Below are 13336 nucleotides of genomic sequence, written 5' to 3'. Positions count from 1 at the left end.
AAGTACTTGTGGAATCCTTGCACATCACAGTGGAGTATCCAAATGTGCAATGCCACTTTTTGATGGTATTTATCATGTTTCCTATCTCTTAAACCTTTCTTGAGTCCCTCTTTATCATAACATGGTTTTGGTGCTTTTAAGGAGTGGCACTGTTGGTATAGCCGACAAAGGGAAGTGCGACGATGTGTGGTGTGTGTGTGGGGCTTGATGCAAGGGCCGACCTGTCGCCCAGCAATATATCTGCAGGCTTGTTTCTTTACTTGACAATGTAGTTAAAGCTGAATAAAAATGAAAATGATTTTACTTTTACCTGCTTGTATGTTCCCCTTGTTTCACCCAAAGTGTAAATTTCACCGCGGTCTCTGCCAAGGACTTGACCGCTATGAGCAAAATGCAGTGCGCCACGAGTCCCCTTATGGTGTATAAGGGGACTCGTGGCGCACTGCACTTTGCCATACTTGTCGGTGGGAATGCATTTATCCACTCAAAATGTTGCAAACTACAGGAGAACGCAATTTGAGATACAGCATCAGTGATCCAGCTAGTGAGTAAGCTAGCTTGCTCAACAAACTCAATGTTGTGATGTTTTTTACCCGTCTCTTTTCATTTTTAGCACATGGCAGAAGTTTGCCTTCAGAGCTTTCTGCCAGAAAGAGTATTTCAACCAAAACTATGTTTTTTCCTAAACCTAACCAAGTAGGCTTGTTGGCTGAACGAAAGGAGATTTCTGGCAGAAAACCCTGAATGCTAATTTCGACCATGTAAAAAAACACTAAACACGCAGGGACAATTTCAGAAATGCTTTGACGGTGTGACCAATTTAAGGTATGGTGTCAGGGTTGGGAGGTTAAACATGTAATCCAATATAATTACTTATTAGCCTACCTGTTAAAAATGTATTCAGACCTAATACAAGTGTCACTATATAGCGGTACTGTAATTACTTTCTATTACTTTTGGATTATCCCAATACCAAATATGCAGATAAAGACAAGAGAAAATAAATATTATTTGGTTTGTAATAGTCACATCACAGATCAGGTTTTGACTTGTCATTATCCAAGTTATGCCTGATTTTTACTTATTCAAATTAAATTAAATTCACCTATGTATGAAATGTCATTTTATTTAACATTTGAAGCTTCTATTGACGTTTTCAAATGGATGTCTGTTGTCATCTTCTTACAAAACTGGTAAAAAAATGATTTTGTGTTATTGTGGTTATATAAATGTAATTTATGGTGCTGACAGATTGCTACGAGACCGCCTCATTAATATAGGTGCGTGCCTCACTTTTTTTCTGCAGTGGAAATTTTGTTTTTAAAAGACTAGACGTCAACAAACATGGTTTGAAGCAGAATATTTTGTGAGATAAAAACATGTTGTGAATTATAGAAATTATTATATCTGTCCATAATAAGACATATATTTTCATTTCCATTGAACACTTAAAGCCTAACATGTGGCCATAACAGATCATTGAATTAGGTGGTCATTTCAAGTAATTGATTTTAAAGTGATAAAAGTGATGTTATTTTTGTATCAATATAAATTAATGCATTAATTAACTTGATGCTTTAAAAAAAAGTGGACATGTTTGTCTGCAGAGTGAACAGTTTCAGAGATGTTGGTAGTTGCAGGCAAATCAATTCAATTCAGTTTATTTTGTGTAGCCCAAAATCACAAATTGGCCTCAGAGGGCTTTACAATCTGTACACATACGATATCCTCTGTCCCGGGACCATCAGATCAGGAAAAAACCCCACCAAAAAAAGAGAAAAAGGGAAGAAACCTTCGGGAGAGCAACAGCATCCCTCTCCCCGGATGCAATAGGAGACACTTGAAGGTTCCGGTGAATGTTTAGTTTAATTAGGCTTAATAAACCCTTACATGCTAACAACCCTACACACACATTTAGCATTTTGCTGCAACTAAGAATTATTTTCAGTATTGATTTATCTTATTTTCTTTAAAGTTACGAGAAGGAACATTTTTAACTGGTTATGAACCAGTCTCAGTTTAGTCCTGATCCTCTATATGACCTGCATCAGTAAACGTGACCGTCAGAGAGAAGATTGTCTATTTCTATATAGTTATTCTTAATGCTTGTTATCGGTGCACCGTGTCGAATTCTGGAGAAATCTAACGAAACCATGCAGGTTCAGTTCAACCCCCTCAGGTCAGCCTCCAACGGGGCCTCCAGCGGGGGCTCCAGCGGGGCCTCCAGCGGGGCCTCCAGCGGGGGCTCCAGCGGGGCCTCCAGCGGGGGCTCCAGCGGGGGCTCCAGCGGGGCCTCGAGCAGGGCCTCCAGCGGGGCCTCCAGCGGGGCCTCCAGCGGGGCCTCGAGCAGCGCCTCCAGCGGGGCCTCCAGCGGGGCCTCCAGCGGAGCCTCCAGCGGGGCCTCCAGCAGGGCCTCGAGCAGGGCCTCCAGCGGGGCCTCCAGCGGAGCCTCCAGCGGGGCCTCCAGCGGGGCCTCGAGCAGCGCCTCCAGCGGGGCCTCCAGCGGAGCCTCCAGCGGAGCCTCCAGCGGGGCCTCCAGCGGGGCCTCGAGCAGGGCCTCCAGCGGGGCCTCCAGCGGGGCCTCCAGCGGGGCCTCCAGCGGAGCCTCCAGCGGGGCCTCCAACAGCGACACCAACAGACCCTGATCCAGCTTCACCACCGCCTTCGACCTAAGGTCGGAAGCTCCAGCGGGAGGAGGAGAGCTCAGCTCCACAGCAGAGCTTCACCTCTCCGCTGGGAGCCAACACCGACACCACTCAGCAATGAGTCCCAGGCCGCTTGCTGGTCCCGCTGGAGGGAAGGGAGAACCAGAACCAGGACGGGTGCTCTGTAACACTACTGCTTTTCTCCACAGAATACAAAATATACACAAAATGAAAGTTCCTCATAGTAACTGATAAGTCTATAAAATAGCTAAAAGAATGAAAAATCTCTAAAAGTCTCATGGGACGTCCTCAAAGGGTTCTTCATGTTGAGCAGCGAACAGGAAGCAGTCCTCCAGCTGGACGCTCACAGTTTGGGTTGGGGCAAGTCCGTGTTCAGAGCCTCCACCTGTTCACTGTTCTGGGAGCTGAGAAAGGTGTGGTCTTGAATTAAGTAGGTGGTGATGAACTCTGGGAAATCTCTCTTTAGCACCACTTCCAGGAACATGTCTGCTGCTGTGTGTAACCTCTGTTTATCCCTGAAGAAGAGAGAGAGACATAGATGTGAACACCTGAGCCACAGCGCAGATAGGACAGATTATTTTACAGGATCAACTAGATCAACAACAGAAGGAGACATTAGCCAGAGAACTGAAGTGGTTTGTGGTCCGATGTCTGAGCCTCTTTTTGTGTTCTGCGGCTGATTGTCAATGTCAAAGTAAACTCATGAGACAACCGATATGGCTACTTTGCAAATAAACCGATTCAGATACCCTGGCCATTCCAATGGGCATAACTTTTCTAAAATATATAGATCTGTAATTAGTGTCATCTGACCCCGCCCATGTACACAACCTGTCTTGATTGGATATCTGTAAGCAATTCACTGTGCTTCACATCATCTAAAGTGGACTGAAGTTAGAGCCACACCCCCTTTTTCAGCAAACATGGCTGACCGTGAGGAGGAAGTGTAATGCACATTTTAATACAGTAAACTATATGAAACTATATGAGCTTTGATAAAGATATATGCTAGAGCAAAAGAACAGCAGTAGTCTGACTGGTATCTGCACAGATAAGGGTGCTGTCAAGAAAACAAAAAATATAAATGAACATGTATTAAAAGAGAGCATGGGGCATATTATGTCCAGACTACTGTGTATGCTATTGTTGGGTGGAATGAAACCCTATTTATTGTCAATGAAGCTAGTGGTCTCATCGCTCAAAGGACTAGTCCCAAAAGGTTTCCTCAAGGAGAGTCTGCCTACCTGACAGAGTGACAGAGAGCCCTGAGCTCCATCGTGAGCTCCTTGATGAGGTCAGACACCAGCCGCCGGCTCACCCCCCTGCTGTCGTCCTCCAGCTGAGTCTGATGACGGATCCACTGCCACACCTGACACATGAAACACACTCAGTGTCATGTCAGGTGATCCATACTTCAGGGTCAACGTGGCTGGTTAACAATAAACGATCTTACGTTTGAAAAAGGCATGTTTCCCCTTAATCTTTGTATTGAGAGATAACGGTTTAGTTTTTCGTTTGTACAGAACAAGCACGATTAAAAGCCCTGAAAACCTGATCTCTCAACCATCTGAGCAACAATGTCCTACATAGGAGTTCTATTTTCTGTTAGTTAGAGTTAGAGCCGTTTTGATTATTTCTTACTGATTTTAAGTGGGCAGGGCTCAGTTTGAAAAACACAATGTCACATATTTCTGTAGACCAATCCGGATTTAACAACATTTGAATCAAGTTATGATGGCTATGTTATGATCAAATCAGATGAAACCAAGTTCTCAGCTCTGAGGATGGTCTCCTGCTTCCACTTTCAGTCTGAAATATCACCACAGCTATTGGATGGATTGCCGTAACATTTTTACAAACGTTCACTGCCCCCAGAGGATGAATTGTAATGACTTTGGCGATCCTGGACGTTTCATTATTTTGATGGAAATATTTCCACTACTTGGAACATTTATAATACACTTAAGTGCTTGGCTCATGATGAATTGTGTAAGCCAATTTTAAGACACAGCAATGTAGGCGTCTCGGTCCATCAACCCACCGCAGTGGTCCAGACTGAAACAAGTATTAGATGGATTCACGTGTCAACATTTGAATATGTCCAATACTTTGGTTTATGACCAAATACCTGCAAAACTAATGACATTTGCATCATACAATGTTTAGCTGAATTGAGTGTGACTCATATAAAGTGGCATACAATTCCTCCTTGTGCGTGTCTTTGCAGTAAGTTATGGCCCACAGGGATGGGTGCTGAAGTTGGATCGTGTAATCTTAAACCCACCTGTGATCTGGAAATCTCTGCTGTGGCTGAATCTTCGACCTGGCCTCTGTAGAAAAAGTGACCTCTACCTAGGAAACAGAGCATGACTTTTAACAGTACACACAATAAGAACCACTTCCTGCTGTCTGCTCCTAACTATGATGAGAACAAGAATATGTGAATGTACATACCTGATAGCCAAGCGTTAACAAAGAGGACACCAACTGCAATGTTATACTTCAAACCATAAAGGGTGACTCCTCCCTGGAGAAAAACAAAAAACATCCAAATATACTTCATTAGAGACTTACACTGGCATATCCAGTTATTTTTACATAGGACTATCACGGTCAGAATTATGTTTTCATCCTAGCATTTTCTTTCTCATGCATGAAAATGCTTAATTTATCAACAAAACTGAACACCTAAGGGAGATTTTGGAGTTTTGGAGTTGCGCTCTCCACTTGAAGTGGAATATGTTTTGGAATAATGGTGTTCATCCCTGCATTATAATTAATCCTAAACTAAGAAATGTCATGACCTTTTTTTTCATTTAATTTGTTATTCATGTGTATTTTATGTAACTGAATTTGACATGCCCTCCCACTAATATCTGTAGTCTTCTTGCATGGTGCCGAGCATAGACTCTGCATAAGAAGTGGATGTAGTCCTTGTGATGTCACCCATTGATTTGTATACTGTTTACAAGCCTTGAGTTTGGCATTTTGGCTTTTGAGATCATAGTTGGACTTGAGGGTGGAGCTGGAGAGCTTGGGGGGCCATGTATCGTTAGCGTAGCATGGTCTACTCTATTTGACTCTAAATGGACCACAATTTACTAAATGAACATCATACTGTATTGAAGAAAACTTGAAACTAGAGATTGAGACCATACATTTTCTCATAGACTTCTATACAATCAGAGGAGTTTCCCACTGAGGAACATTAGAGAGAATGCAGGTTTAAAGCTATTCCACATTGGCTTCACTTTTCAGAACCAGAGGTTGGCCTTTGGTGTCCACTCAACATAAAGGCTAGAAGAGGCTGTTGGATTCAGTCTACCAATGGTTGAATAGGAACACATTGTTGAATAATGTTCAAATGTTACAGTTTAGCAACGTATCTTCTGCTGTTCTATCCTGGGACAACTGAGCGACTGACCAAAGGCATGGACAACAGGTCATCAGGAGTCACAGTGACATCATGTCGAAGCTGATGAAGCTGGTTATCTCCTTCAGTGTGGAGCTTGAAGAGCTGTAGGAGATGAAGAATTCCCATGAACAGAAACCCCAAATCATTGTATTTATGGCAAGCTTTGTATGGCTCATGATCCAGTGCTTACTTTCTGCATGGGCTCAATCAAGCTCAGATCGTACACCATGAAACCGTCCACGCCCGCCTGGATCTCCAGCAACTTCAGTCTGACAGGTGGGAGGAAACAGTGTCAGAGCAGCCAACATGTTTCAATTTAAAAATGCAGCAACTGTGAAGATAACGTCTGTCAACTGACACTGTATACTACGTGGTTCATTAACCACGTGGCAATAACTTAGTCAGATTTCTTGTGACTAATGAAATAATGCTGGCTTTTCAGTTTGACCCTGCACCGGTTCAGCGAGACAGATTGACAAACACAGTCTGCTCTGTGCAGCGGTGGAGGGAGTATTCACTTTACGTTTAGGGTAACTTTTCAATCTGGATCCTATTTCCACATGTTTTTGTGTTTAAGTCAGATTGTCATTAGAAGTGTCAGACAACATTATTAAAAGGACCCCACAGAGAGATAGAACCTTTGTCTTTACCTTTCCTCTGAACTGGTTTGTCTGTTTGGGAACAAGCCTCATTCCATCTCATGAGGAACGTGTGTGAACAGCGATGTTCCTACCTGGTGGCAGCAGCCAACACTCTGCTGTGGGCGGCACTGAGCGGGTCCTGAGGCAGCAGCAGGGCTGCCATGCCTCCTGTGGCCAGCGCTCCCCTCCGATGACACGTCTGAACCAACAGGTCCATGTAGCTGCGCAGAAAACGCTTCTCCATGTTGACGTATTTACTGCGGTCGGGCAGCAGGAAGGCCTGTCGATGACCTGGAGGAGAAACGCATGACCTCTGGACTTCAATGAGACAAGGATTGGCTTTTTTTTAGCATCACTTTTGTTTTAAGATATCAATAATGATGAATAGGTTCATAGGGAGGTCAGGAGCAGCTAAAAGCCAGAAGGTTTGTCTCACCAAATTTATTGACAAAGGAGGCTGAATAGTCCCAGATGCCACAGTTGAGTCCTGCTGAATGCTCTCGCAGCTCGTAGAGAATCTCCTCCATCTCAAATGCTGCTAATACATTTTCAATTAGCACCGTCGCCTTAATGCTGCCCAGAGGAAGGCCCAACTAGACACACACACACACACACACACACACACACACACACACACACACACACACACACACACAGAGAGATTCAGCACATATGACTACATATGAAGGACCATTTCACCCAGATTATTTTATACAATCAATGAGGCATTCAGAAATGTTAATAAGAAGGAAATACTGAAAAAAAAATTACAAATGCCAAAATGATGTAATGTAATGGCAGTTTGAAAATGCAAAGTAAAACTGCAACAATAAACCTGTAATAAAAAAAGCTTAAGCTCAAAGTGAAACTTTAACTAAAAACGTTTATTATAGAATAGGGAAATCTGTCTTTCTTTTGGATCCACCATGAATGGTAAATGGCCCATAGCTTCTCCAGGTGTGTCTAAATGAGGAGGTGGTGGTGTTGGATCACCTTGAAACAATTTACACCAGGGAGTCCACATGTGTACACTGTGACTAAGTGCTGGTATTAGGGACACAAAACAATTAACCTGAGATTTTGAGAATAAAGTTCAAAATGAATCATCAAATTAACAGAATACAACTGCATATATAAAAAACAAAGACTTTGTAGGAGAACATAGATATGTGACATGCAGACCTTCTGTTGTATCCAGACAAATATATTGTTCCATAGTCTGGCCTCCATGAAGCTCTCCACCTAGAGAACAGGAAGAAGCAGGAGAGCCTTATGATGACTGTCTTCATATTAGTGCGTGTGTGTGTGTGTGTGTGTGTGTGTGCATGTACCTTTGAGAGGTAGAAAAAGGGTCCACTCTTGTTTTCAAAAAGTTTCTCTCCACAGTGAAACATGAGGAGTCCAAAGTCAAAGAGAGGACCAGGAGCCTCCTTCCCTGCCACCTGGCAAACAAATAGCTTCTTTATGTATCGGTTATTTTCTTTTGATTAATCATATACTAGTATAGCCTATAACAAATGTATTGTTACCAAAGCACCAAATACATTTAGGAAAATCTCCCACTAAAAGATCCAACAGAAACCAAAACAGGGTGTAATTTCTTATAAAAGTATTATTTATTTGATATTTATTATATTTATTCAGGCAATATGCAGTGATTAAATAAACAGAGTGAAGTGAAGTACAGACTATACTACCATCATGTTGTGCTCCACCATGTTCCAGGCACGAGGGCGAAGCATCAGCACTGGAGCCTGAGATATGTGAGGAACATCTGTGAACACATGGAGGGAGGTGGAAGAGAGAATGTGTAGACATACTGGGACTCTTTTTCTGTTCCACACCTGGGAAACTCACATGTGCAACCACACAGATATTCCTCTGCACAGTAATGTAGCTGTGGCAACATGAGTATCGATATGAAGTAAGCCACTTACTGGGGAACTGGTTGTGAACCGCCTTAACAACGTTATGAATGCCTTTGATCTGGTTGTAATACGTAGGGCAGTTCCCATCATCAAAGTCAACCTGAAACCAAAGAGAGAATTTACGGAGAAGTTATGTGAGGAGTCTGCAGAGATGCTAGTGGCTCTGTGAGGCTGTGCTTGGAGGAACCATGGTGCCATGAGCTAAATGCTAGCCTTATTGTTAGCATGCTCACAATGACAAGGCCCGTTCTCTTTATACATCTATGGTGATACACATTCACCATCTTGGTTCAGCATGTTAGCATGCTAACATCTGGACACAATTAGCCTACAGCATTATCATAAAACAAACTATTGGTCAAACACATTTTTTATATAAGGTGATAGCATGCCCTTTACAACGGTGTTAGCATCACTGCTAACAGTTGGCAGTGACAGCTCATGTATTGGTAGTTGGTATGAACCCCTGGAAGGAGCTATTCTTCAAAGTAAGAATTTTATATTCAAAGATACGGCTGGTGTTATTCTATATTTTCCTCATTGTCAGCAAATCCCATAAAAATGCCAAAACCCATAATGTGTTCGCCACCTAATACTTTTTAACTTCCCTATCTTGTTATTCAAACAGGAGGATATAACACATTTGTTGGGGACTATATTCAACAGTGGATTAATCCACATTCACTCTAGTGACTATTTCTGACTGCAGAACAGTGTAAATGGGATTGAGTCCAAACCAAAATTGCAGTGTTGTTGTTATTTTGTGTTATAGCGTGTTTTGTGGTGTCTTTCTGTAATTGTGTTAATATTATATGAGTTGTATAGTTGTAGAAAGATCATATGACAAGATAATCATGCTATGTAATTCTTACATTGACACATGTCTAACTGGAATCAGAGGATAGCATAGATGCACATGATCAGCGTTAACTGTAATATGCATATGAGTGTACTCATAATGTGAATTATGTCTACATTAGCAATTATAAAGAGGCCTCTTAAGACCCAACAGTGCAGCATTCAATGTCTAGTTATTATGTTGGTGCCGTAGGGTCACAGGTGGTACCTGTATGCCTTGTGCTGATGACTGCAGAGCTTTAATGAAGCGCTGAGTGTCGCAGGGAGCCATGTCCCCGATATCCACATGTCTTCTCTGGAGCCTCGGGGGGACCGGGAGCACCCTCCAGGATGGGTCTCTCCTGATGTGTGTGGTACTTTCCAAAAAGCTTGGTAGATCAGCTGAGAGGTCCAAATGGGCTTTTTTGGACACTCGTAACCGTAGGACCTGAGTAGAGTATGAAAGACGCCTCATCGTAAGCAAAGCAAGTCTTCCATGCATTGAATTTTTAAAAAGCCTTTTCAGCTTTCTTACCTGATCCACCTCCTCATCAAATGTGGAGATCAGCTCATGGAGGAAAAGGAGAGAGTCTGTGGTGAAAAGTGTCTCATATTCTGCTTCTAGACCTGAGGGGGGTGGGTACAGCTCCATGCTGACGGGACCCTGTGGACGACAAGAGTCAACATATCATATCAGTGGGTTATTCCTGGTCAATCTCCATATTTGTGGAAAGGGGTTAATACAAAATTAATAAAAACAGGCAGCCTTAACAGTTTCAAAATGTTTATTAATAACACATGTGGATTAATTGTGAATGAAATATAAGCACACATGCTGGTCATGGATACCAACACTCAAAGACAATATGCAGGACTTGAAGAAGTTATAACTTTATGAAAATGTACTCTAACTCACAGTAGCACTCGTTTCTGATTCCCCAAGGAAACATAGCACAGCTCTTCTTCCCTCTACACAAACCTGCAATTATGACCTTTCTGGCCACTTTGAGGCAGTGGAACTAGCTATAAACAACATATTTATTAGACATAGTATCACCTCATTAGGTTGTTGGCAAACAGCCTTCTTATTAAACACCCAGTCATTCAACTTAAAGGAAGCAACATGCTCATTTAGTCTTGTGGGGCATGAAACAATGGCCTGAATGCTGAAATGCCTCATAGAGCTGCATTGATGGTAATAATTGTCTGTGGGTTCATTACCATGAGTGAGTCCTTTTACATTAGTACATTACATTACATTTAGCTGACGCTTTTATCCAAAGCGACTTACAATAAGTGCATTCAACATGAGTATAAACTCAGAACAACAAGACTCAAGAAAGTACAATTTCTTCAATAAAGTTAAACTACAAAGTGCTATAAAAAGTGTCACTTAAGTGCTACTACGGTGCTACCTTCCCTATTCAAGGTATATTAAAAAAAGATGTGTTTTTAGTTTGCGGCGGAAGACATAATAATGAGAAATATTGAACATACAACATAGAATATAAAAAGTCCTCCAAGAATAGGTAGCCCACTGTTCATAGCACACGCCACCTAACTTTGATCCGAGCACCAAATCATCTTCTATTAGTATTATTCTTGCATATATCTTTCATCCCTGTTGTTTTTATATCTCATCTTATTTTCTGTGTAAATGGCTGCTACGCGACACGAAATTTCCCCTTGGGGATTAATAAAGTATATATTCATTCATTCATCTTTCATTCACAATAACGTCCTACGGCTGGTCAAAGTGTAGATGCGTCTGAAACGGAACACTAACGTTCATGAAACTGAAGTTCATCGTACATTGGCATTGTTTACTGTCCATTATGTCTATTTAGCTGCACAATAAAGTGATACAATGACACTCACCGACATGAGGACAGCTCTCTGTTCACGCAGGAGAAGTGGACTTTGGTAATGGACTTACTTTGGTCAGTGTTTAAACAGAAAGATGTTTGTTTTTGCAGAGTTTAAAGTCGATGTGACGATTCATTGACCTGTGAGAGGATTTGAATATGTATGTGCCCAATATTCAAAATTGTATAACTGTATTAACTCCTCCCCAGCTGAAAAATCACTTACAATAACCACATCAATGTTACTTATTTTAACAACATACAAATTACATTTCAATTTCAGGTCCGTAGTCTGAAAAAGATCGTTACTGGTGGTGTGAAGGCGGTGTAACATGCGGTGTAACATGCGGTGACCAGCGTGTCCATCGACATTTAACGTGAGGTTGCACATGTCCACTGCCGGTTAACGCTACGTGTTTTTATGAAACTCCCATCGTGAGATAAGAATGTATTCCTCTGTCATTTATATGCCGAATTAATTGGAAGACACCAGTAATCTAGAAAATCTCACTCGATATATATCGCACGGTGCATATGAGCTCAGTGATGAGTGAGTCGACGTTAAATTGCTTTTAATGTGAGCGATACTTGGAGTATAAAAGCTCCAGCTCCACGCACTGAGGGCGCGGTTTATTTGGCCAGCTATGACGTCAGCTGCTTTAAAAATGAGCATCCCAGGTGACGTCAGAAGGGACTGCACACGCTGTTTTCATTTAGCCACACCGGCTAACTGCTAGCTTGCTAGTTGCCTCAAATGGAAGAGCTAATGCGAGCTAAATAGCCGCTAACCGCCGTCCTCTGATGTGCTGAATTAAGGTTAGCTAGCTAGTGCTACTACCGACTCAAAAACATAGTAAGTTAGACTGTGACACAAATTCTTCTTTATGGTAGTTTAAAACCTTAAAGATTGAAAGAATCCCAAAATGAAAAAAAGAGAAAACCATACTCGGAATACGAGCCGATTTTGTTTTTGCAAATCCTTCTTTCCGTGTCAAAATAAAAGCCAGTGATAGATATTCTTATTTACAGTCTTCTAATTCTTATTTCCAGTCTTCTATGATGCAAACCCATAGCAGGGTAACGTTAGAAGAACATTAATTAATCAATATAAATGAATAAACCTGGATATGTTAGCAACAGTAGTGACTACAGGCAGTTTAATATGCATGTACACAGCAAGAATCAACTTTTCAATTAATCGTTGCATTGTTTAATGCAACACAGTTCGTAATATAGTTTAAGCAAAGTGATTTGTCTGTATAGAGTTGTTGCTGCTGTTGGCATCATATTTATTTTTCCATCTTATTGTGCTGTTTCTTGAGTAAACACAGAGCAGACCAGAGTAAATGGTTCATCTTTCTACCAGTAGATGGCAGTATACGTGTGTGTGTAAACCATACATTTAGTTAAATTTACCTGTGTCTTTGTTAATTAACTAGGTTATTGATACAGATGTATTTAATTTTCCTCTGATTTCCTCTAATCGTCATTTCCTCTGATATGTAATGTTCATGGTTAATTTGCAGCATATGTATACATCATGTATTTACACATTATATTTGTGTCATTTTAGAACCAAACATTTGAGCATGTGTTGATCACGAGGCAATAAATATTGACAATTGAAAAAGTGTGAGGACCTCAAAATGTGACACTCAAGCACACTCAGGAAATCTGCTGCAAACAGACAGGAGGGGTTGTCGACATGGATGTTTAAATCCCCAACAATGACAATATTAGTTCACATAGTGCAGAATGAGGTGAGGAGATCATTTAGCTCAGGTAGAAAAGATGGGTTTGGTTTTGGAGAACGGTATGTATTCAGGTTTCTGTTTGTCCAGATTATGGTCGTATATGATGTTGTATATATTTTTTCCCAAAAGGCAGACCAACATTCTATTCAACATTTAACATGAATTTACTGGTTGTATACCGCTTTGTGTAAGAAACCCCATGAATCAGCTGCTGTTTTGCCAGACTGACA

The 13336-nt window shown here is 41.5% G+C and overlaps 1 protein-coding gene across 1 annotated transcript; it reads right to left on the bottom strand.

Moving 5' to 3' along the window:
- Nucleotides 1-3009: 3009 nt before the first annotated feature.
- On the bottom strand, nt 3010-10139 carry ugl (ureidoglycolate lyase; the record flags this gene model as incomplete). Its single annotated transcript, XM_079228239.1, has 14 exons — nt 3010-3181; nt 3911-4035; nt 4951-5014; nt 5117-5193; nt 6091-6183; nt 6272-6350; nt 6815-7013; nt 7159-7315; nt 7905-7964; nt 8054-8164; nt 8420-8496; nt 8660-8750; nt 9717-9935; nt 10023-10139. The coding sequence occupies 14 exons, from the start codon at nt 10137-10139 to the stop codon at nt 3010-3012; spliced, it is 1641 nt and encodes a 546-aa protein (XP_079084365.1).
- Between the last annotated feature and the right edge of the window lie 3197 nt (nt 10140-13336).

Source organism: Taurulus bubalis (assembly GCF_910589615.1).
Source record: "Taurulus bubalis genome assembly, chromosome: 13".
Classification (NCBI taxonomy): domain Eukaryota; kingdom Metazoa; phylum Chordata; class Actinopteri; order Perciformes; family Cottidae; genus Taurulus; species Taurulus bubalis.
Note: the sequence above shows the minus strand (reverse complement) of the source record. Positions and strands in the feature narration are given on the sequence as shown.